Source organism: Brachycentrus maculatus, unplaced genomic scaffold (assembly GCF_059751285.1).
Source record: "Brachycentrus maculatus isolate JH-2025_06_01 unplaced genomic scaffold, ASM5975128v1 h1tg000393l, whole genome shotgun sequence".
In the NCBI taxonomy this organism is placed as follows: Eukaryota; Metazoa; Arthropoda; class Insecta; order Trichoptera; family Brachycentridae; genus Brachycentrus; species Brachycentrus maculatus.
This window is the reverse complement of record NW_028281142.1, coordinates 393325-420360: the sequence shown is the minus strand read 5'-3', so window position 1 is coordinate 420360 and position 27036 is coordinate 393325. Positions and strand designations below refer to the sequence as shown.

General features: G+C 33.3%; 1 protein-coding gene across 1 annotated transcript in view; it reads right to left on the bottom strand.

Annotated features, from left to right (window-relative positions):
* LOC148303005 (acetylcholinesterase-like) overlaps positions 1-27036 on the bottom strand; it is a 93434-nt gene that overhangs the window by 818 nt on the left and 65580 nt on the right. The window contains exons 4-5 of the mRNA XM_088270715.1: positions 1674-3759; positions 383-558 (exon numbers count right to left, since the gene is read on the bottom strand). Coding sequence (XP_088126841.1) covers positions 383-558; positions 1674-3727 — 2230 coding nt within the window. The 5' untranslated portion in view covers positions 3728-3759. The remainder of the gene's footprint in view (positions 1-382; positions 559-1673; positions 3760-27036) is intronic.

The window sequence follows — 27036 nt, the reverse complement described above, 5'->3', positions numbered from 1 at the left end:
ATTAAGCTATTAAGGATGGAATAATCATCTCATCATCAGGTCATGAAAATAAAAGCGGACACCGTTGGCACAAAAAACGCGCTTGGAGTGTCAGAAATGAAGACTCTAAGAAGCATATCTGGCAAGAGCCTACGAGATAATGAGAAACGCCAGGATAAGGGAAATATGCGAGATTGAAGATGTTGTTAGGTGGGGTAGGCAAAGAAGAAGACAATTGTATGTGAGGAGAAAAGAACCATTCAGACTCCCCCACATTCCACTGTACGGTGACTCCAGGGCAGACCATAGAGATGGATGGAAAGCTGGGAATCGACATCGCAGCAGGCTAATCCCTCTTAAAAACAGGCCACAAGGCCTACAACAAGATGAAGAAGAGACTTACTAGTGACTGCGATGAGTTGAGGCAGGTACTTCTTCCAGAAGGCGCACTGCTTGAGTCGCGGGCCGCGTCCCGTGGCGCTGGAGTTCACATCCAGGGACAGGAACTCCCTGCCGTAGGCGGTGTGTACAGGCCAGTATGTGTCTGTCCATGTGCCGTCCGATGACATACTCGGGTTACTAGAATCAAGAACGATCAATCATCAAACATGTTAGATTAGTCATTCAAACCCTTATCCATTTATCCAAAAAAAATAATTGAATAGTTAATAAAGCTTGTAGTACTGTACCTTTATTGCTACTCCAGTACTGTAATATTAGATTGAAATGTAATGTTAGATCTAATGACTTCACATAGATTTGTACGCGGACCGTATGTTAGGCGGCATAGGACAGCGCGTACAATGTAACTTCATCTTCTTCAAACCCTTATCCACACCCCAATGGTGTATAGAGCACTGCATTATACAATATAAACACAGTGTTATTTTGACCGTTAACAAATGAAGGAAAGGTGATCAGCCCTCCGCTTCCGGTACCAGTCCAAGGTTATATTGAATAAATATAAGAGTGAAAAAAATCACTTATATTTATTTGACCCCCCCTGGGAATCGTACCCGGGACCTCCAGTATGGTAGCTGAGCGTGCTGACCATTACACTACTGAGGCGGACGTTAGATTAGTGAGTCTTTTTATATGTTTAGTTTTAGCCTTTTTTTAATCAGTTTTAGTCTTTTATATGTTTGGTTTTAGCTTTTTATGTTTTAGCCTATAGAACTCTATAGTTCCTGCCAAACGCCATACGCAAAGTGAAAGTAAATAACTTTTTTCCGATTTCTATTGCTTAAGACATGTCCTTTTATTTTTCAACATATAATCAATTGATATCTCGACATAGATGAAGAACACGACATACATGATATGGAAGTCTGGGTATTTACAGGGCTTACGACCGTTAAAGGCTTGGTTTAGTGATCACTTGACACATGTGCAACATTCACCAATTCTACTGTTGATTGACTCCTAGATATATTGATCAAACTCGTGACACAGTACATGTGAGTTCACAACAGACATCTATGTTGGAATAGGGAAAGCTTTTATTAAGCAAAGACTCTTTTTATTTGCATGTAAGGTCCATGTAATCTTGGATTAAATTAACATATTCTTCTTCTTCATCCTATGTATGTTGAGACGTCAAAAATGTATAAGTGGAGATAATCCAGATTTGTGAACAAGTATTTGGACACACTCAAAATGTTGTAAATCAAAACAATTACTTGATTGAAACTCACCCAGTCTTGGCAAAGTTAGCCCAGTAGCGCATTATCCTCCGGCTGAGTTCCGCTTCTTGAGGAGCATAGTTCTTCCCCGGATTCAGCGGCTCCCCGAACACAAAGTTGATCTCGTCCCCGTGTATGACTCCCGCCCAGGAAGGCCACGGGCTGACCGCACTGCGGTGCTTGTAGTAATACATGTACACGTTGTTACCAGTCTCTGCGTAGCGGTTGGCGAACTCATTCACGTTGCAAGTGAACTGGTAGTCTCCCACCATCTTATCCAGAGCATCCCTGTTCTTAATGGGATCGTCCGGGTTCAACCAATCAGTGTATTCGAACACGATAGCCTGCCTGGCTACATTGTTCACGTAAGGATTCAGCTCCTTGACAGCTTGCAAGAACTCTTCCCTGTTGACGTACACGTTTTCCTGCATTCGGAAGAGATCAGTCAAGTAGTAAATGATGAAGTAATGACCTTCTTCGGAGTTCGATCCCATCAAAATGTTGGTTTTCTTAAAGTTTTTCATAGCTAACGAGCGGGAGGGCGTCTCGTCTAAGAAGGCGCCGTCGATTATTGGCACGAACGGGAATTCGCAGATACCCAAAGTTCCCCACTCATTGTTCACTAGTTCCAGGGGGTCTTTTGTTCTGAGGCATTCGATGGCAGCTGAAACGTCGTGTCTGTCGTGAGGACATCCGACTGCCTCGGCCAGCCGCAAGCCTCTCAGGAGACTCTCATCGCGAGAGATAATCGCCCAAGGAGCTGTCGGAGACCCCGACTGCATGATTGCTTGAGAAAACAAGTTCCTCGACAGAGGAGACAATAAATGAAGAGATACCGAAACTGCTCCGGCAGATTCTCCGAAAAGTGTTATATTATTCGGATTTCCTCCAAACGCGTGAATATTGTCTCTAAACCAATGCAGAGCCATCAATTGGTCGAACATCCCCGCGTTTCCCGGCACGTCTGGGGTATCGAAGAACAGGAAACCGAGCGATGCAACTCTGTACTGCATAGACGCCACGATCACATTTTCTTCGGACACCAATATCTTTGGATCATACACATCTAAGGTAGTTGTTCCGGTATAAAATCCGCCTCCGTACACCCACAGCATCACGGCTGCGTTCTTAGGCCTAGGCTTAGGAGCGTATACATTCACATACAAGCAATCTTCAGACAGGGGAGTGTTAGGATTCCACATTGTAGCTCCTGGAAAATCTGGAAACACTGTGTCCGTGATTTGCGTGCAAGTGTTAGGATGACTCGTAGCATTTATGATGTCATCTCCCCATCTATCAACAGGTCGAGGATGTCTGAACCTCAAAGGTCCGATAGGTTTTTGAGCGTACGGAATACCCAACCAAGCGTCCACCTTTTTTCCAGAAGCCGCTGTCAGTGTGATTCCTCGAACCTTTCCTTTCTTCGTCTGGACCACGAGCGGATCTTCGCCGATTTCGTCTTGATCGGGTTTTCTACTCTCCGGTTGTTCCGTGATCGGCTTCGGAGGAGCTGGTTCATCTGCCATCGGGAAACGGTACTGTTCTTGTTCATCCGGGTTGGAAAGGGATTCTCTTCTTGTAAATTGTCTTCTTTTGGGCGCTGGTTTTTCGGATGATTCATACTCGTCATCTATGTTCGTATGATGTTCGATATTAGATTGGATGCTGTGAGTTTCTTTATCGTACGAGACGCTGGCATCTTCTTCTCCTACTTTGTTGATGATGTCTAGCTCTGGGTTATATCTGACCGTGTCACCGTGTCCTAAATAGACTTTGTCATGCAGGTTTTGAGGGGTCTCGGGTTCTTCTTGTCCATGTTTGCTGATGACGTTTTCGTTTCTCTTGCCTGGTTCAGGGTCTTGGGGGAGGTTGTGTCTAAGTTTGTCTGGAGAGTGTGACAAGGGGGCGCCTTCTCTCGAGTGGAAGGCCTCCTGAGCGGTCTCTATGGGGTGCAGCAGGTAGGGCTCCTGGAGGTCGGGCCGGTGGCGGGGGCGCCTGTCCCGAGGGGAGGAGAGGACTCCCGCTGCGAGGAACAGGAGAAGGCAGGCATTCCGCGCGGCCGCCATCTTGCGACCAGCGTCTTTCGTTTACACCAGATCTGAAAAAATAAATTAGTTTTTTAATTTGAGTTTTACTAAGTAAATATCAATTGTGACACGTGTTTCGATGCATTCCACATCATTTTCAAACACCGTATTTTTTGCTACCGGAGATCGAAAACGAAAGAATAACCAGAGATAAAAAATACCAAAAGAGGTATGTATTAGATTTTATTTGATGTGTTTCTGTATTTTGGATCTTGTGATTCCATGTACGTTTCCACAAAGTGTGATAATTGTGATTTGTATGCTTTGCTGGGAGGTGGTTTTTTTGTGTGCATTATAAACTTTGTGGTGTAGAAATATAATATTCTCCTTGTCATTATTCGTTCACTTTGTGTAATACAACTTAAAAACTTTACTTCCCGACTACCGGTTTCGAAATAACCACTCAATCATCAGTTATATAATGCATTACTCGTACCACCCCAACCAATAATACTATACTATGGAACAGACTGACATTTATGTCAGTAATTTACGCTTTAGCGTACTATTTTTTTACTAATTCTTTTGTAATTAGGATGTTACGTTTTGTTTTAAAGATGTAAGTCAGTTTTTTCAGTTTTTTTCAGTTTTTTCATTAATCATTTTCATCACAAATTTACTATTTTAGCGTTTACTTGGTTATCATGTTCCTACCTCCTACTCTCGCCTATCAAGCTCTTGGTCTGCTCCAGTAAGGCGTACGAATTCGCAGTATATTGTATAATTTAATGCTTTCGGGGGAGTAATACTTGGGAACTTGGAATCTTTATGACGTCAACTAAATGCTCTCCGCTTTATTGGACTTTATGCGGGAGACCATAGTCATTTTATTACCCCGGGTATGAACTTTTAATACCATGGTCAGCAGTGGCGTGCACACAGTTTTTAATCAAGCAGTAGGGTTGGGTAAGGATATTGAAAGCTGTCCCACCGCATTCTAAGATCTGATACAGAAGCATCTAGGCTTTCTGACAGACCTTCTCTTGCAAAGCATTTTTTTAATGGACTAAGTTACGAAATTTATAGAAAATATGAAACAAAATTGTATCACGATTTTACCGTGAATTTACATTTGAAAGCTTTCAATATCCCTGTCACTGCCAGCCTAAATAACACAAGTTTGTAAAACTACCACCAGATTTTCTAGAAGTGCCCCAGTGAAAGACAGTGAAAGAGATTGGTAGTTAGTTAAGTTTGTCAGCTAGATTATATTATGACCCGACGCGACGTTGGCCGGTACACAGACGCCTCCATTACCCCGACCAGCACAGCAGACAGACATGGAACAGTGCAAAGATATTTACAGAAAATACTCAATTATCTCATTTCCAACTCAACCATTATTCATCGACACTATATTACGCATCACTTTCACAAGTAACTGGTCGTGTTTCAGGGTACACACTGCTCGGCTGTCCAAACTTAAAACACAGTAAGGAACATTTTTTGTGGTGCGTTTTTTTTTTGCATTTTTGGACTAAGTAGAATCTAGTTTGTCCAAAAATGCAAAAAAACGTACTACAAAAAATGTCCCTTACTGTGTTTTGAGTTTGGACAGCCGTGCTTTTCTGCCTATATAGAATGCACGCCTCTGAGGGTCAGTGTGGAATGGTCGCACGCGCGACCCAAAAATATAACTGGCGATTTCTGTTATTCTCATTGTTTTTGCGAGGCTTCGAGGGGGGCTTTTAGGGGGGGAGAAGTCTGGTATTGGAGGAAATAAAAATAAATTACACTTTTTGCAACTGTTTTTTGTCGTTAGTTTTTTGTTTTGTGAAGAAATTGGGGTCACCTGGACGAAAATCAATTGTTTCGTTAAATGGTGTGGCAGTCACTTTGTGGTAATTAATATCTTTCCATTTTAATTTAAATTTTACTTGGTAAATATCACTATTTCTTAATGTCTACTGTGACACTTGTTTCGATGCATTCCGTATTATTTTCAAATACCGTATCGCTCACTCCTTTCAAGAACGTCATAAATAAAAAAACTTGATTCTTCAGGAGAACGTTTTTAAAGTTTAAAAATATAACACAATGTGTTAAAAACAAATATCAAGCCACTTATTGAACTTTTTACTGTGCAACACATCTTTTTAGGTAAAACCTGAAGGTTTTTTCTCCATTTGAAAAATACTTTATACATTTAAAAAAATAATTAAACAACACCTTTTCTTCAAAATGCAAAAACAATATTTTCTGCCCTGTAGCGGGTAAATATTAAGTTAAAAATATGCCTCTTTTGCTGGGAAATAGTATATTTACTGGGCGTTCCGAAAACATGCATAACTGAAAATTGACGATTTTTGATTTATGACGTTCTTGAAAGGAGTGAGCGGTATGTGAAGCTAAGTTTAAATTTTGGATTGGTTGATATGATATTTTTTTTAGTTGCCAGAGTAAATGCATAATTTATAGGATCTAAGTAACCTAAGTGTGTTGACAGAAAAATTAAATAAGCCCATGGTTTTTAACCCCTGCCTTATTGTGTATATACGGTAGAATTAAGTCTAGCGTCCCACCAGTCTGAAGGTGTCGGTAACTACGAAACCCGGTTAAAGGTCAAATAAATTAAAAGTGGAAAAAACTAAATATTCGTAACTTTATTTTTTTCAAACCCTTATCCACACCCCAATGGTGCATAGGGCACTGCATCGCAATGTTATCTTGATCGTTAACACATGAAGGAAAGGTGATAAGCCCTCCGATTCAGGTACCAGTCCAGGGTAATATTGAATATGTATTAGAGTGAAAAAAAATACTTTTATTATTTATTTGACCCCCTCCCCATGGGAATTGAACACGGGACCTCTAGAACGGTAGCCGATTGTGCTGACCATCACACTACGGATGCGGACAGCGACTTTATTTAAGTACCTAAGGTAAATAAGTAAAGAATAATTAAAATGTAACTATGTTTTAAAATCAGTATAAATATTTTATTATAACTTAATTATAATAACTACCGGTTTCGAAGTAAACCGCTTCTTTATCAAGATTGATTAATACTAGTAATAATCTAGTATTAATCAGTCTTGATAAAGAAGCGGTTAGCTTCGAAACCGGTAGACATTATAATTAAGTTATAATAATATATTTGTAGTTATTTTAAAACGAGTTACATTTTTATTATAAAACGGAGAATCACAAAGTTAGTGCTTCAAATATAAATTATATAAGTAAAGTAACTTTGCACTAACAATGGTAATGTCGAACAAAACTTCCAAGTCGAAACATTTCAGGGAGAAAACGAAAGCGGTCTTTTTTATAAACGTAATTCGAAATGATAGCTATTATCCGCCCTAACCCGGCCGAGAAATTGGAGCGTTATAAATAATGGAAGTGAAAAATTCACGTTTTCCGTGCGATACTTCGAGTGAAACTACAGAAATCTACCTCAGGTAATACGGTGGTCTTGCGATAATACCGTTTGTGCAGCCAGTGCTGGATTTACGTACAAGATAATTAATATATGTATTTTATTTATTGACATCTCATCAAAGACGAAGAAGAATATGGAAGTCTGGGCATTTACGGGGCTGACTTAAGTGATCACTTTACACACGTGTAACATTCGCCAATTCTACCCATTATTGACAACCACACTACTCAAATTCATGGAAGTCCTATATATATATATATATATATATATATATATATATATATATATATATATATATATATATATATATATATATATATATATATATATATATATATATATATATATATATATATATATATATATATATATATATATATATATATATATATATATATATATATATATATATATATATATATATATATATATATATATATATATATATATATATATATATATATATATATATATATATATATATATATATATATATATATATATATATATATATATATATATATATATATATATATATATATATATATATATATATATATATATATATATATATATATATATATATATATATATATATATATATATATATATATATATATATATATATATATATATATATATATATATATATATATATATATATATATATATATATATATATATATATATATATATATATATATATATATATATATATATATATATATATATATATATATATATATATATATATATATATATATATATATATATATATATATATATATATATATATATATATATATATATATATATATATATATATATATATATATATATATATATATATATATATATATATATATATATATATATATATATATATATATATATATATATATATATATATTATATAACCATAGTTGATATAAAAATTCTTAAGAAAAAAATTAAAGCTCTATACATTTAAATCTAAAAAAAAATACAAAAAAAAACTATTATATCTTTTATTATATAACATTAAACCACGAGTGTAAGTCCCTTTCCAAGCACAAGAGCACAGACTCTTTTATGGAGAGGCACAGCGAATCGAATTATAAAAGTTCTCCATATGTATAAATGATTCAAATGTATTATGTTATAAATAAAAATGTAAATAAATTAAATGAATGAAAAAAATATGAACCAATTTAGAAACCTTGTTCTTGAATCACTAGAACTTCACTAGAGACATCTATTGGTGAGATGTAAAGAAGCTTTTTACTAAGCAGAAACTCTTATATTAGTATGTGAGATCCGAATCCTGGATTATAATCACACACATGAAAAACGCCAGATAATACAATTATCATTTTTATTATTAAGCTTATAATTTGACCAGATAATTTATTTACAACATGTTGTAATCAATGTATTTTAAAAAAAAATCTCAATATACATAAGTGGTTTTTAACCGTGTTGGAGGTACCGAACCACACCAGTTTCATAACTCCTTTCAACAACGTCAAAAATCAAAAATCTTGATTTTTCAGGAGATCGTTTTTAAATTAAATTAAAATTATTACACCTTGTTCCATATAAAGGCCAAATTATGAATTATCTTGAAAATTTAGATATCCAAAAAAACCTGAATTCTAATAATAATTTATTAAATAATATATTGTTTCAAAATTCTTCACAATTGCTTTCCATTTTTCCTTTGTTTTCAAACTCCGTCCCTTGACTAACCCCTTCCCCTTACTTTCCCCTCTCCTTATTTATAGAACAATTTTATATTTTATATTTAAGTTATTATACAGACCTGAATGATGGAAGTTCAACTTCTGAAACATGTAGTCTATAATAAAACTCAAGTGGTAAAAAACGAAGTGTTTTCTGTAATCATTGTATGATCGTTTTTAAAGTTTAAACATATAATGAAATGTATTAAAAATAAATATCACGCCGATTTTTAACTTTTTCCTGTGCAACAGATCTTTTTGAGTAAAACCTGAGAAAACTCAGTGCCGGATTAGATCCGGCACTGTGTGTCATAAAGACGCTACAATATAGGGGATGGTGAAAATTCAATGTCGAGTAGAGTTTTATATGAGTACGGCGATCGACAATGACACGCTTTACAGTGGAGGAAAATTTTAAATACAGGTTTGTAAAACCACGACCAAATTTTCGACGTACGACGCCATTTGTAAAAACTATAACATCTTCCGATAGGATGATCAATTTTGCGCTGCCCTATACATTAAGTCCTCTACTAACGTGATTTCGACTTACGTGAATTCGTACTAACACAATTTAAAAAAAAGTTTTTCTCAAGTCGTTTGTTAAAATAAAACCTTTTTTAAAGATGGGATGAGAAAGAGAGAAACGGCACTAGCATTCCCTCTCTCTCAGGTACATACAAAGGACATAGTTTGTACTAAAATGTAACTCAATATTTGCACATAAATAATTGTGTACGTTTCTGAATAAATGATAACTTCCAAAAATAATAATGTTTTATTAAATATATGCATATTGATCTATTCAGTTTTTACATATCGTAGTCGTACAGGAGAAAGTAACCAACTAACAAAACGTAAAATGTTCAGGAGGGCCATTTAAGTCACTTTTGCTTGGCAAGGAAATAAATATCAATGCAGTTAGTAACTTTTAACTAGTCAATATATTATACTTCCAAGTTTAAAATCGCTTTGGGATTTTTTCAGAGCATTATTAACCCGTAAGCTGCGGATCGCATCTATTGTCGTTTTTATAGAGGTACCGTTGACTGCGGATCGCATGCATAGTCGTTTTTCAACTTTACGTACTTCTATCAACACCTATGGATAATTTTTTGCACTTAAATTTGGTTTGAGGCATAGATGAATTAGTCCTCTTTGATTTAGTGTCATAAAATATCAAAATTATTTTAATTTTGTGTCAACTTTATCGTGAATACTTCCGGTCGGCTCGTGCTCGGCGCGTGGTCTCAGTATCGTATAGTCTGTTCAATCAGTTTAGGCGATCTTAATTATCATTAATTTTTTTCATAATTATTTTATTTATTAACTGTGTGGAACGAGAAGGGTATTATAATTAACAAACAAGTGATTGTGTCACACGGTGTTTTGTAATATTTTTGTACTATTTTTTTTTGTTTATTATCGTGCGATGCTTCGAATACTGGAAGCATTTTTTTATTATAACTTTTATCGTCATAAATATATCTCTTCCTAGTTAAAATTTATATGACAATGAAGAAAATATCATGTTTTTTATAAGAAACAACGATTCTGAAAACAAAAATGGTGAAAGCGACCATAACCAATACGCGAAAAAAGGAATAGTCACATAATTTTTATGTCCCACATGCAAAATGCATTTTTGTTCTAATCCCTGCTTTGAAGATTTTCACACAATTTCGAAATATTGATCACGTCCGTTTTTTTATATAAACTTTAATTTAAAATATTTTTCTAAATTTCATTTTAATTTACATTTATTTTTTAATATAACGCATTTAAAAAAAACTGCGCGCACCCAACGAATGGACTATACGACAGCCGCGTCTTCTATACACCCGCCAAATTTTCGGCCGCGAGTCCTTAAATGTTAATATTTTTGTGTAAATACACTATAAAACATAATAAGTAAAGTGAATTGTGTACTGTGAACATCTATGATCGATTTCCGAAAGTTTCACTACAAAAAATGGGCAAAAATATGATTTATTTTTTGTCAAAAATATTGTAATGGAAAACAATCCAGCACGGGACGGAAAGTTTGACACTAGAAATCGAGCAGCTTAGAGGTTAAGCTAGTGAGATATCAAATAGTCAATGATCACGTTTTTTGTAAAAAATGCACTTGGTCACATTCTACTGTGTGACTTCGATATGTACTATATCTAGGCTTTCCATAATTATGAAGCTCCAAAACGGGAGATGTAGGGAAAAAAACAAATATATTGCCCGGGACCCATGTCTGAAACCGGGATAATCCCGGTCAAACCGGGACGTATGGTAAGCCTAACTACATCCTTTGAAACTAGTGCATATTATTACACACCATATATCGCTTACTCCTTTCAACAACGTCATATATAAAAAAACTTGATATTCAGGAGATCGTTTTTTAAAGAAAAATACAATAAAATGTATTAAAAATAAATATCAAGCAACTTATTGAACTTTTTACTGTGCAACAGATCTTTTAAGGTTAAACCTGAATGTTTTTTCTCCATTTGAAAAATATTTAGTAAGTATATTTAAAAAAATAATTAAATAATACCTTTTCTTCAAAATGCAAAGACAAAACTTTCTGCCCTGTAGCGGGTAAATATTAAGTTAAAAAATATGCCGCTTTTGCTGGGATATAGTACATTTTCTGGGCATTTAGAAAACAGGCACAACTGAAAATTGACGATTTTTGATATATGACGTAGTTGAAAGAAAAGAAAAAAATCAAAAAAATTACAAATAATTTTTTTCGACCTACATGAAATTTTAAAAAGTGCAGGACTTACTGTAAATGAATGATGATTTTTGTATGGGTGCGACATTTACGTAGATATATAAGTGCATTATTTGGTAATGACGTACATTGTAGCCATGCACACTGCAGTCGGCAACCCGCCCCCTCCCCGAAGCACGTTTTACTGCCGACCGAGCAAATTGGACGGCTAAACTCGTCATGAATACGTAAGTTAATATGATTTAGAGCGGAAACTGACAATTTTATGACTGCAGTTAGCTTTTGTGCAAATTGCAGGCGAACGAATGACGAGGTCAGAGAGTTCCAAAGGTTATTAGGTTAAAGTATTTAACGAATTATACGAAACCGTCTGGGCTCCGTGCTATTGTTATATGCAACATTGAGTGTGTCCAAATACTTGTTCACAAAATCAGGATTATCTCCAATTACAGGAGTTTGATTTTTTTATTTGGGATTTTTACAGCCACAACAATGTACGTAATTAATGTAATTAGTACCATACACCAAGCTAGGACACAAAATGCCGAACCCTCTTCTAGTGGAACGGAAGGCCTGCTGACGACAGTCAACAGTCCGGCTTCTCCTGAGGAGTGCAACGTGGTTTCCTCCCAGTAATGAGCAAATGCTGAGAAGTTCCTGACTGGCCCACACTAGATTATCTCCCCTGTTCCCCACACATATTAAGATAAAACATGATATTGGCTTCAAGAAATGAAAATCCACTATTTAATCTACATATCTTATAAAAAGTTAGGTCGATAATAAATGCAACAACATTTTTAATAATAATAATAATAATAAAACCCTTATCCGCACCCCAATGGTGCATAGGGCACTGTGTCATATAAACGCAGTGTTATCTTGATCGTTTACACATGAAGGAAAGGTGATCAGCCCTCCGCTTCAGGCACCAGTCCATGGTAATATTGAATAAATATTACAGTGAAAAAATCACTTATATTTATTTTACCCCCCTTGAGAATCGAACCCGGGACCTCCAGAACGGTAGCCGAGCGTGCTGACCATTAAACTGCGGAGGCGGACAAAAATATATAATTGTTCACAAATCTGGGCTTATCCAGTTAGGAGTTTGGTTGATGAAGAAGAGTATGGAATTCTGGGTATTTACAGGGCTTACATACTGTCATAGGTTCGAACCTTGCAAACATCTAAATAAAAACTTCCTCAGTCCACCCACAGATGGCTCCAGCGAACTTAATCGTGATGTATCAAGAGATTGATGATATATGTATGGGTTCCAAAATTTGAGTAGCGTGGTTGTCGAGCACCACCAACCACACCACTGAAAGTAGTGTAGTTGTGGTTGGTGTTAAGGGTAGAATGGTGAATGCTATACTTGTGTAAACACATCACTTAACCAGCCTATGACAGGTCATTAGACCTTCTTCTTCATGTATATTGAGATGTCAAATATTTGGGAATTAAATATTTCGATAAACTCCCTAAAGAAATTTAAAAAATAGAAGATACAAAAATTCTTAAGTAAAAAATTAATGCCCATTACATATAAATCTTGAAAAAAATAAACAAAAAAAACTATTATACCATTAATTATATAAAACATTATACCTTGAGTGTAAGTCCCTCTCCAAGCACAAGAGCTCAGTCTCTTTTTTGGAGAGGCACAGTGAATCCAAAACTATAAGTTTGCCATATCGCTCACTCCTTTCAAGAACGTCATAAATAAAAAAAACTAGATTTTTCAGGAGATCGTTTTTAAAGTTTAAAAATATAATACAATGTATTAAAAAGAAATATCAAGCAACTTATTGAACTTTTTACTGTGCAACAGATCTTTTTAGGTAAAACTTGAAGGTTTTTTCTCCATTTGAACAATATTTAGTATATTTAAAAAAAAATCATTAAACCATACCTTTTCTTCAAAATGCAAAAACAACATTTACTGCCCTGTAGCGGGTAAATATTAAGTTAAAAATATGTCTCTTTTGCTGGGATATATGTAGTACATTTTCTGGGCAGTCCGAAAACATGCACAACTGAAAATTGACGATTTTTGATTTATGGCGTTCTTGAAAGGAGTGAGCGATATGTATAAATGTCTAGAAATTGTATAATGTTGTACTTAAAAATCTTACTCTATTAAATAAATAAATAAACTAATGTCAAAATATAATAAACGGAACTCCATTTAAAATAAAAACTTAAACGGCGATACGAGAAGATAATGATCAAAACGCACTTGAGTGATAGACTCGTTAGTTAGGGCTCGACACAAAGTATGATACAATATTAAACGCGTGAAGGTATTCATTCTGACGCTGATTTCAGGGGTGAGTTACCGATGGCGTGACTGGAAAGTCAGGTAGGGAGGGTGGAAATACTCCAAGAGGGGGAATTTTGTGAAATTCCAACACGCACGTCGTCAGGAGTCGACTACCGTTGGAAATAATATTAATTCATTAAAAAAGCCTATATTTTAGAGGGTTGTCTGCAGGTAGAATAATAAAGATAGTGAAACCAATCAGGTTTGGATCATGCATACGTCTTAATAAAAGGGTGTCTGCTCAATAAAACTTTCTCAAACCAACCATAGATGGCTCTAGTGAACTATATAACTGACACATAAAGCGTTATGAGATTAATGATATATGCAGGAGTTCAAAAAATTTTTATAGTGTGGTCGTCAATCATGGGCGGAATGGTGAATGTTACACGCTTGAAAAATGAACCAGCATTATAGAATTTGGAAAAATATGATAATTTAATTCTAATTTATATTTGAAGCACTAACTTTGTGATTTTTCCATTTTATAATTAAAATGTAACTTTGTTTTAAAATCGCTAAATAGGTTTAAAATTGAAAATGAATGAAAATTTAAAAGAAATAATACTAATTTATATTTAACAACAACTTGAGTGTGTTCAAATATGATTTTTTTTTAAAATTCCAACATAGATGAAGAAGAATATGGAAGTCTGAGAATTTTAGCATATCACAATATAATTTAATTACAAGGACACATGTATTATATTACATTAATACAAAAAAAGATCCCGCAAAGGCACGGCCTACATGTGGGTATATATATTATTTCAGGTTAAAACGAAGGGTACTGGAATGAATTCAATACATGTGAAAAAATGTACGAGTAAATAGATAAAAAGTGCCAATATAAATTAACAATACTTTATTTTTACTAAAAACCAAAAAAGTGAAAAAGAAAAAAGTTTACGATAAGTATATAATTATGTGAGTTATACATTAAAAGAAGAAGCTACAAATACCTGTTTTTTTTTAAAAATAATTTCAGCATATTTATAACATTTTTTAATGGATACATGTTTTGTACTGACATTTCTTGGCGGAACTGCATTTTATAGAATAAAATAACAACTAAGTATGTAGTTTTTTCCACATGAATTTTATTCGACCAGAAACCGGGTTCCGTTGTAACCGACATCATCATCGGTGTAATAATGGACCAGTCTAGTGATCTCGGTTACGACAAAACCCAGATGATGTTCAAATAAAATTCATGTAGAAAAAAATTATATTATAGTTGTTAATTATTATACATTTATTATTTTTACTAATAAAAAAAAAAACATTTTTGAATGGTTGGCAACCTCTCTAGCCGTGAAATATGAAAAATGTAACATGAAAGTTATGTAATTTGTTTAAAGCTTTCAATCACCGACGCTGGTATGTCAGCGCTCCCGCCCCCGCCCCCGGCCCTGCATAGCGCTACCGCGTCAACTCATCTAGGGTTAACGGTGTTATTATTTAAACACCTCGCACCCTTCCCACTGAGGGTAGTGTTTATTTATTCAAATTCTGTATATATATATATATATATATATATATATATATATATATATATATATATATATATATATATATATATATATATATATATATATATATATATCTTTAAAAACAATGCTTCTCTGCATTGTATGTATGTCTCTACTAGAATCAACATCACACACACATACACACACACACACACACACACACACACACTGATATTTTCTAACGTTTTTCATGTATGTGATTATAATCCACGATTCGGACCTCACATACTAATAAAAGAGTTTCTGCTCAATAAAAAGCTTCTTTCATCTCACCATAGATATCTCTAGTGAAATTTAGTAAATTCAAGCAAAATGCTTCAAAAATGCAAAAATGTGCGTTGTGTGGTTGTCAATCATGAATAGAATTTGTGAACGTGTGTAAAGCGATCACTTAATCCAGCCTATGATGGTCGTAAGCTTCGTAAATGCCCAGACTTACATATTCTTCTTCATCTGTGAAAAAACAACTAAGTATATTATTCTTATTTTTTTAAAATTAAACTCTCGAATATACCACTTGATAAGTTTTATTTATATATACGACTAGTTTCGAAAACTTACAGATGTTTTCATCTTCTGAAATTATTTTACATATTAAAAATTAAAACTAACGAACAAAAAATATATTTAAATTCAGATAAAACGTTAATTAATAATTTACCGTTTCAAAATACGTCACCATTTTATCAATGTTTCCTTTTAGAAAAAATCTTGTTCCTTAACCCCCCCCCCTTCCCTATATTTATTAACCTATGTATATATACCCCTAAATATATATTTTTTCCGTTTGTTTAATTTTTAATAGAAGATAAAAACATCTGTAAGTTTTCGAAACTAGTCGTATATATACGTAATAAAATTGATTAAGTGTTTAAAAAAAAAATCAACGTGTGATTCCACAAAGTTAATGCCGAATCAATAAATAATATATTATATTATTCTTCATCTAGGTCGAGATGTCAGAATGAGAAATTACCATTAATGGTCTCCATGTCTTTAAAATTTGTTGAGAAGTTTTAATACGTACACAGCTCGTAATGTCGGCTATTAACCCACAGTTTTATAGCCCCGAACGTAACGTTCTGCCAAGTCTGAAATATTAAAATTATCGCCTGAAATGCGCAGTTTTCTTATTATGCTTACATGAGTTATCACTCCGCAGGGCCTGGATTATTTAGTCATTACGCTTAACGTTTGTTGTTTTAAAATCTGGAAACAACCCTACTGTGCCGCCGCACGGCGACCAATGTGAGAATATTAACTGGGAACTAGTAAAAATTTCATGGTCATGAAAAAAAAATCAAGATATTCACAAATCACATTTGAAATTTTTATTTAAAAAAAACTATATTTATGTATTTTTTAATTTTTTATTTATTATTTTTTTAAATTATGAAGTAACATTAACTTTTATTATATATATATATATATATATATATATATATATATATATATATATATATATATATATATATATATATATATATATATATATATATATATATATATATATATATATATATATATATATATATATATATATATATATATATATATATATATATATATATATATATATATATATCGAAAATAGCATTGTTTTTCAGAGAGCCGGCAAGAAGTCACACGCCAGAAACTTTTAAGTAATTATAAATAATTCGAGGCGTATGTAAAGCAACATCTTTTAAAAAACTGGTATAGATATTGACTTGAATTGGCTTATCAATATTATGATTATTTCAATCATCAATATTTGTCTTTCATTTTTTTAATTTTGTAATACTTTGTCAACAAAAATATAATTTCCTCTTAATTTCCAATATTTGCAGCGAATTAGCTGATTTTTTTCAGGTGGGGTAAAACAAAAATATTGATAGAAAGTCACCACTGATATCGAAATAACAATCTGCTTTTATTATCTGATCATTTTTTTAATCGTACAGTTCAAAAATTCAAAGTCCCAGTTAAAAAGTCAAAATTGATCACCGTGCGCCGCGCGAGCGGAACGCGTAAAATCAAAGGCAGCTAATTGCAAAATTATCGTTTTGTAGCCATCTCAAAACGAGATATTAATTTCAAACATAATAACAAACATAAAGTAAAATTATAACCAATATATTAAATTTCTATTTAACTGTTTTTAGTTATGGCATCGTATTAAGTTTTCAGGCAAAGTTAAATGAAAATTTAAATTGATATTTTTGGGAAACAGTATCTTTGTTGGGTAAGGAGAGGGGAAAGTAAGGGGAAGGGGTTAGTCAAGGGGCGGAGTTTTAAAACAAAGGAAAAATGGAAAGCAACGGTGAAGAATTTTGAAACAATATATTATTTAATAAATTATTAGAATTGAGGTTTTTTTGGATTTCTAAATTTTCAAGATAATTCATTTTGCTTTCCATTTTTCCTTTGTTTTCAAACTCCGCCCCTTGACTAACCCCTTCCCCTTACTTTCCCCTCTCCTTATTTATAGAACAATTTTATATTTTATATTTTAGTTATTATACAGACCTGAATGATGGATGTTTAACTTCTGAAACATGTAGTCTATAATAAAACTCAAGTGGTAAAAAACAAGTGTTTTCTTTAATCATTGTAACATGTCTTACCACAAAGTTAATGCCGAAACAATAAATAAAATATGATAATGTCCAAATACGACGAAATGTAAATGTATTAATAAGACGAGTTTAATAATGTCATGATAAGATGAAACGCGTCACATATTATCATATACATATATCGAAGTCATACAGGAGAAAGTGACCAACTAACAAAACGTAAAATGTTCAGGAAGGCCATTTAAGTCGCTTTTGCTTGGCAAGAAAATAAACATTTAAAAATAGTCATTTTTATCAAGTCAATATATTATACTTCCAAGTTTAAGCTAGTAAGGATTTTTCAGGGCAATATTAATCTAGTAAGATATCAAATAGTCAATAATCACGTTTCTGTAAAAATGCACTTGGTCACTTTCTCCTGTATGACTACGATATGTAAATAAAAGCAAAAGAATTCAGTCTAATAACCGTTTTTAATTTAGAAATAGAATTCTACTAACTGTCTGCAGTTACAATAAATAAGAGTACCTTTATTAAGGCCCAGATTAAATTAAATTCAATTTTCTCTTAATCCAGGTAATATTTTACATAATTGATTTTTTCTTAAAACATAATTTTTTCATTGAAAAATAAGATTTTTAAGCAATGTCTAAAGTCTACCCTCTTTTTATCATTTGAGTGTAACAGCAATACACCCAATACGAAACATTGCTCATGGCGGACAGCATGCTTCTTTCAAGATGCTAAAATATTATGTATCCACATTGTGAAAATGAATAATTATTTTTCTTTGATCAGACTTTTGAAACTTCAAGTTTTAGATTTATTTAGGAGATTGGTGTTTTTGAATGTGTACGATTCGTGTGTTTCCGTAAGTAATTCTGTGTGTGCTTAGTATTTGATGAGCTGTGAATTACTTTCCAACTGCTCACAATAGGAGGGAAGATATCATCTATCTTTTGCGATTGACTAACACCTTCAGATTAGGATCGTAAGAGTAAAAATCCTATTTTATTTTCCCTGCTATTTTCGTATAACGAGTTCCGACTTTTGTATTAGTGAACTTTGCGGAGGTATGAATTATTCAAGTTAATATATAATAATAATAATAATAAAATTGGATAACTTATATAGCGCCATTTTCGTAAAAAAATACCTCAAGGGCGCTTCACTGTGAATGAATTGGGGAAAATATTATGGTGGAAATGATTTAGCAAACAAATGTGTTTTTAGTCTTTTTCTAAAGATCATCTCACTCTCACTATTTCTAACCATTGGTGGAAGAGCATTCCACGCCGTCGGTCCTGCAACAGCAAAGGCACGCTCGCCTTATATATAGAATAATATATATATATATATATATATATATATATATATATATATATATATATATATATATATATATATATATATATATATATATATATATATATATATATATATATATATATATATATATATATATATATATATATATATATATATATATATATATATATATATATATATATAAAGTATGTGTGTGTGAGGAGAATGGAACCATACAGACGCCCCTACATTGCACTGTACGACCAACCTCAAGGTAGACGAGTCCCGGACAGAACACCAAAAAGATCGACATCACAGGAGGCTAATCCCTATTAAAAAACAGGCCACAAGGCCTAAATAAAGAAGAAGAAGAAGGTTGTCAATCATGGACAGAATTGGTGAATGTTACACGTGTGTAAAGTGATTACTTAAACCAGCGGTCGTGAGCCCCGTTAATGCCTAGACTTCCACATTATTTTTCATTTATACTGAGATATCACAAAATAATGTGAAAAATAACTCCTTTTATTAGAGATAATTCAGATTTGTGAAGTATTTGGACGCACTCAAAATGTTATTCATAATTTACGTTTTTAATGTATACGCTTGTATGTTAGTTTTTAATGTTTATATTAATTCTTGTATAAATTTATTTTATAATTAAAATGTAAATTTATTTTAAAATCAACATAAATATTTTATAACTTAAATATAATGTCTACGGGTGCCAATCAAAAAAAAATAAAGCCACTTGCGATCTACCCAAGCTCCTTTGCATAACCGTCAAAATATTTTTAATTTTGTTAAGTAGACAGTGTTTTAGTATTAATCAGTCTTGATAAAGAAGCAGTTAGCTTCGAACCGGTACACATTATAATTAAGTTATAATAAAATATTTATAGTGATTTTAATTCTAAAATGGAAAATCACAAAGTTAGTGCTTCAAATATAATAAAATAATAAAATAAAACCCTTATCCGCACCCCAATGGTGCATAGGGCACTGTGTCTTATAAACGCAGTGTTATCATGATTGTTTTACACATGAAGGAAAGGTGATCAGCCCTCCGCTTCAGGTACCAGTCCATGGTAATATTGAATAAATATTACAGTGAAAAAATCACTTATATTTTATTTTTACCCCCCTTGAGAATCGAACCCGGGACCTCCAGAACGGTAGCCGAGCGTGCTGACCATTACACTACGGAGGCGGACAATAATTAAAAAAAAAATGTTTTATAATTTATTTATAATTTATTCCTAAATTTTAGGATTTTTACGGAGTGTTTGGAAGTTTTTGGTGAGAGTATTTTAATGTTTTTGAATTAAAATAAACCCTTATGATGACAAGGCTCTTGTCGAAACCGATAGGTTAAATTGTTTTTATAAAAAAGTGGTTAAAACTAAGTTATTTAATTTTATAGTTTTTAAAATGTGTCACAAAGTATTTGCGGAAAACATTCAATAAATTTATTTTATTTTATTTGAACAGAAAAATAAGAATTAGGGAAGCATTGTGAGGTCGTGCTATAGAAGCGTTACTATTATTTACAATAGTTGGTAATACTCGTCGTATTTTTCAGCTGTTTCTTCTAATTCCTTAAATATTTAGGCTTCGTGCTTAGAAATACTTATTTGAGTGCGCAGATAAAACTAAATTAAGGTAATGTAACCTATTACCGCAATACACTTTTAATTTCAGACAATTACATGAAAATCGGTATGGAGGGATGATTATAGCGTATTTTTTATAATGCTTTTTCAAAGCATTAACAGAATGTTGGGTTGCAATAGTCACGCACTCAGAGTTCTAGGTTCGAGTCCACTTTACAATACTCTATTCTTAATAATAGGCCACTAAGGTCAACAAAAATATTTCTTTAGTTAGCTTATATTACATTTAATATAAACTATTATTTACGCTTAATTTACATCATATATATATTTACATATTCTTACAGAAAACAAAACATTTATTTTTAAATTATTTCACACTCTTTTCATTCTTCATACATTCAGGCATCTCATCATACATTCTCAAACCTTTATATTATACATTAAACAATTTTGTGACTCGGTTTTTTGTTTTAAAACGGCAGTCTTATTTTATCCTTATTTCCAGTACAATGTTCATGAAAATTTTTGTTTAAAACTATGTTAACCTTAAAATATTTGGGTTATATATTGAAATTGTCCGCCTCCGTAGTGTAATGGTCAGCACGCTCGGCTACCGTTCTAGAGGTCCCGGGTTCGATTCCCAGGGGGAGTAAAATAAATATAAGTGATTTTTTTACTTTAATATTTATTCAATACTACCCTGGACTGGTACCTGAAGCGGAGGGCTGATCACCTTTCCTTCATATGAAAACGATCAAGATAACACTGCGTTTATATGACGCAGTGCCCTATGCACCATTGGGGTGCGGATAAGGGTTTTATTATTATTGTTATTGAAATTAAATTGACCTGTCATAGGTTGGTTAAGTGATTACTTAACACAAGTGAAAAATTAACCATTCTACACTCAAAACGTTGTGAATAAAAACTGGTCAAATAATAAGCTACATAAAAAATTATATCATCCTTTCAGGCGTTTCCTAGTAGGTATGTAAAAATAATCCGAGGTTTGGATCTAGCATACAAATAAAATGGTCTCTGGTAAATAAAAAGCTTTCTCAAGTAGACATAGATGGCTGTTGTGAACTCATATGCGCTGTGTCATAAGATGAATCATATATCTTGTAATACAAAAAAAAATTGAATAGGGTGGTTGTAATCATGGCTATAATGGTGAATGTTGCAGTGCGTAAAGTGATAAGTTACCAGCCTATGAAGTTCATATCTGTAAATACCCAGACCTCCATATTTTTCTTCATCAATGTTAAATGTCAAAAAAGTAAAAAAAAATATGTCAAAACGTGTATCTAACTCGTTTTTTACAGCTAGATATACATTTTGAAAAAGCAATCTTTTACAAATGCTACTCCAAAGATGGCGTTTACGTACTTGAAATAGCGATTAAATTTTCCTCGTGCAGCTTTTTCAAACAATAAAAAAACAACAACATTTTGAGTGTCGTCAGCCCCGTAAATGCCCAGACATCCATATTCTTCTTCATCTTTGATGAGATGTCAAAAATAAAAAAATAAAATCATTCAAATTGCGTCGCTAATAGGAGAGACTACCTCAGTTATCTACGACGAGTTATTTGCACGAGTTAGTTTAGCTGAAACCGCCTATCTAAAGTGGAAGTTTAACCTATTTCGCGCCGGTGGCATGGGCTAGCAAGGGCACTGGCGGTAGGTACCCTTCGGTGAAAATTCTTAATTAACAGTTCGCACGACACAGGTTATTTGGCTCCCGCATCTTGGAATGTCAACATGTTGGTTACACGCTCCAATGGAATACAAACAACCCCGTAATTCGACTGTATCTGCCGGCATTAACACTACCTCGCCTTCAATTCAATTAAGCGTATTCAGTATAAATTAAAATTGAAGTCACAAGGAGTCTAAAATTTAAAGACAATAATTTGAGTGTGTCCAAATACTTGTTCACAAAATCTGGATTATCTCCAATTAAAGGAGAAATTTTCTTATTATAATATGAAAATAACTTTTTTTTGCCAAAAGTACTACAATTAACCGCATTATGGATACATATAATAAAAAAATTAATGACGTAGATATATTTGGGAAAAGCACTAAATCGATAAAAACAGACTCTCATCAAAGGTGAAGAAGAATATGGAAGTTTTCATCTTACCAATAGATGTCTCTAGTGAAGTTCTAGTGATTCAAGAACAATGTTTCAAAATTGGTTCATATATTTAGAACTTCCAAGAATTTGAATACTGTGGTTGTCAATAATGAGTGGAATTAGTGGATGTTACACGTGTGTAAAGTGATCACTTAAACAGCCTATGACGGTCGTCAGCCCCGTAAATGCCCAGACTTCCATATTCTTCTTCATCTTTGATGAGATGTCAAAAAATAAAAAAATAAATTAAAGTACTGTACTTTTCTTCTCCGTCATATTCCTCATTACTGAGGGTTGTGACCCTTGTGGAAGCAATGACTCTTCTCCAGTTAACCCTCGACTGCGTTGCACGCAGCGCTACAAACACTGAGGTCCCTGATGGTGCCTTAATTTTAAAGCTTATATATTAATACAAAAATTATGAAATAAACATGAACACTCCTGTTAAAGATGTAGAAGAATCCCGCCTCGCAATACCCCCTCAGACATATGGAATAAATCAATATCCGGAGTGATATTATTAGGCATAACTATTGGCAGGTTGGTCCTGTATATAGGAATGTGAAACAACCCTTATCCGCATCCGACGATGCATAGGGCACTGCATCATATAAACGCAGTGTTATCTTGATCATTAAAACATGAAGGAAAGGTGATCAGCCCTCCGCTTCAAGTACCAGTACAGGATATTTTTGATAAATAAGGTAAGAGTGAAAAATCACTTATATTTTACCACCCTTGAGAATCGAACCCGGGACCTCCAGTACGGTAGTCAAGCATGTTAACATGCAAATCACACTACGGAAGCGGAGGCAGAGACACCTATAATATCAGCCATAGGGTGAGTCCATTATTTCATATCTTCTTCTTTTTCTTTAGCCTTCTGTCCTCACTGCTGGATATATCGCTTATTCCTTTCAACAACGTCATACTTATATAGAAAAAACTATTAAAAATAAAATACTATTTTTCAGAAGATCGTTCAGGAGACCTCATACATACGCGATGATTATTCCCGAATATTTGAAATCGAAAGTGGTCAGGTTAGTTTTCCTGAAATCATGCAAGTTTTCCTCGATTTTCCGAGTACCCTTATCATTCCTGTTACTTTAAATTTTTCTTTTAGTACTTTATGTTTCTCTTCCATTTCCTTTCCTGTGTGCAATTATGTCCTCCCCCTCCACTTATGTCTTCAAGCCTATTACACTCCTATATCCATTAATCTGGACCCATGACTCATCACTGTCTGATCAAATGCCCTTTGCGCTGAAGAAGATGAAGGGATTGTATACAAATGTAAATTATAATTTATTTTTATTATTGATTGATTTGGCATTAACTTTGTGGAATGACGTGTTTATTTAAAAAAAATTAAACACTTCAATATACCACTTTATGAGTTTTATTTATATAATATATACGACTAGTTTCGAAAACTTACAAATGATTTCATCTTCTAGTAAAAATTAAAACTAACGAACAAAAAATATATTTAGGGGTATATATACGTTAATAAATAGAGGGAAGGGGGGGGGGTTAAGGAACAAGATTTTTTGTAAACGGAAACATTGATAATAATGGTGACGTATTTTGAAACAGTATATTATTAATTAATGTTTTATCTGAATTTAAATACATTTTTGTTCGTTAGTTACAGGGCTTACGACTGGTTAGGTGAAAACTTACATATGTTTTCGAAACTAGTCGTATATATAAATAAAACTCATAAATTGGTATATTCAAGTGTTTAATTTTTAAAAAATATTTTTTTTTATTAAAAATGCACAGAATTATGTAAAATTATGTCTAATTTTTACTATAAAACTAACGCAACCTTCCTCAACGTTCAATTTCGATTTCTATACTTTATGCGCCAATAAGAGAGTTGGTTAGAAACGTGCATGTACATCGCTAATAGCCATAAAGATAGGTTCCTACCTTGCTCGATAACAGTTCCGTTAGCCTGGCAAACTTTTAAGAAGGTCAAATTTTAACTGTTCTGGCAACACTCCGTACCGGTCGCGTTCCATTTTCAAATGCTGCGACTTGCCAAGAATATTTAAGGTGGTCATCAATTTGCATAATTTGACGCAACGTCAGACCCCGATGCCTTCCCTAACCTCACTTTATGTGGGGCTTTTGTTACAAAATATCACTCGTTTGCTGCAAGAATGACATGATCAAAGATTTAAGTGTATTTTTAACTCGGAACGTGACATATTTACATTAAAATCCTTCCGCAAAAGGGAGTTTTCATAAGTTTTTCTCTTTTTCTAAAAAAATCGCGGGGTCTCAAAACTTATTTTTTCAAGAAATGTGTTTGTGAATTTGATTTATTTCCAAGCCCTTATCCGCAACCCAATGGTGCAAATAGGGCACCGCATCGAAATGCGTGTGACAGCAGATTTCAAGAAACAGTGGTATTTACCAAGTAAAACATAAATAAAAAAGTTTTTGTAATACATTGTTTTAGAAATAAATTATTGTATGGTATAAAATGAGTCATTGAAACTTAAAAGGTTGGCTCAGGTCTTAGGAAATAGCACAAACCCTTTTGTCTTTGTCGAGGAGACAGCCTTGATCTTGACTGGAACAGTAGTTCGTGCAAACTTTTGTCAGAATACAAATGAAAGCGATGTATCGATCTCAATACCGCAGCGTCCCCTCCCTACGAGCGGATAAGTACTTGCCCGCCGATATTTTCCGCTTGCCACCCTGCCTGGCGCACGGCGGCGGGAGCAGTCATAATAATGCTGGCCACTCGCGGACTTCCGACAGTTTGATTTGAAACATTTTAACCTTTTGTCTGCGCGCCGAATCGATGGCCGAATCTGATAGAGTTGCGCGCACAGATATCTGCATTCAAATCGGAATAATAATACTAAGTAAAACAATAATACACTTTTCTTCTTATTGCACACATCGCTCACTCCTTTCAACAACGTCATATAAAAAAACGTCAATTTTCAGTTGTGCGTGTTTTCGGAATACCCAGAAAATGTACTATATCCCAGCAAAAGTGGCATATTTTCAACTTAATATTTACCCACTACAGGGCAGATAGTGTTGTTTTTGAATTTTGAAGAAAATGTATTGTTCAATTATGTTTTTAAATATACCTAAAAATTTTCAAATGGAGAAAAAACATTCAGGTTTTACCTAAAAAGATCTGTTGCACAATAAAAAGTTCGATACGTTTTTCAACGCAGGTAAATAATGAAATTTCTCTTTCCCGCCATCTTTTGTCTTTTGTTTGAACACGAATGTTAAAAATCGAACGGCTACATTTATCATGTTGGTCATTTACAGTGTTCGGCAATTACAACGATCAAAATTTTTTAGAGAGAGAAATCTGTTTGCAATTCTATTATAGTACACCTTAATTATAATTTTAGACCTTTATTAAATTACGAGTAAAACTAACTAACTAACTAACCATCACGCCGCTTCCCCGCAGGGGTAGGCAGAGAGAATAGAGCGCCACACCACTCTGTCCTTGCAAACATTCTTCGCCTCTTCCACGTTCATGCATCTCCTCATACATACCCGCCGATTGTTACGACTCCTAACCTGACCACTTTCAAGTATTTGGCATACCTGATCGTGCCATGTTTTTCTCGGTCTTCCTCTGCTTCTTTTTCCGCTTACATTCGCCTCATAAATTTGTTTTACCGTTCTTTCCTCACTCATTCGTTCTACATGTCCAAACCATCTCAACACACCTTTCTTAATTTTATCGATAATGCTTATCTCAGCTTTGCATTCCTTCCTTATTTCACTATTCGTACATCTATCATACATCGTTTGAAACAGACGTATGTAATAGGTTGATTGCGGATATATATATATATATATATATATATATATATATATATATATATATATATATATATATATATATATATATATATATATATATATATATATATATATATATATATATATAACTTGTGGATATATATATATATA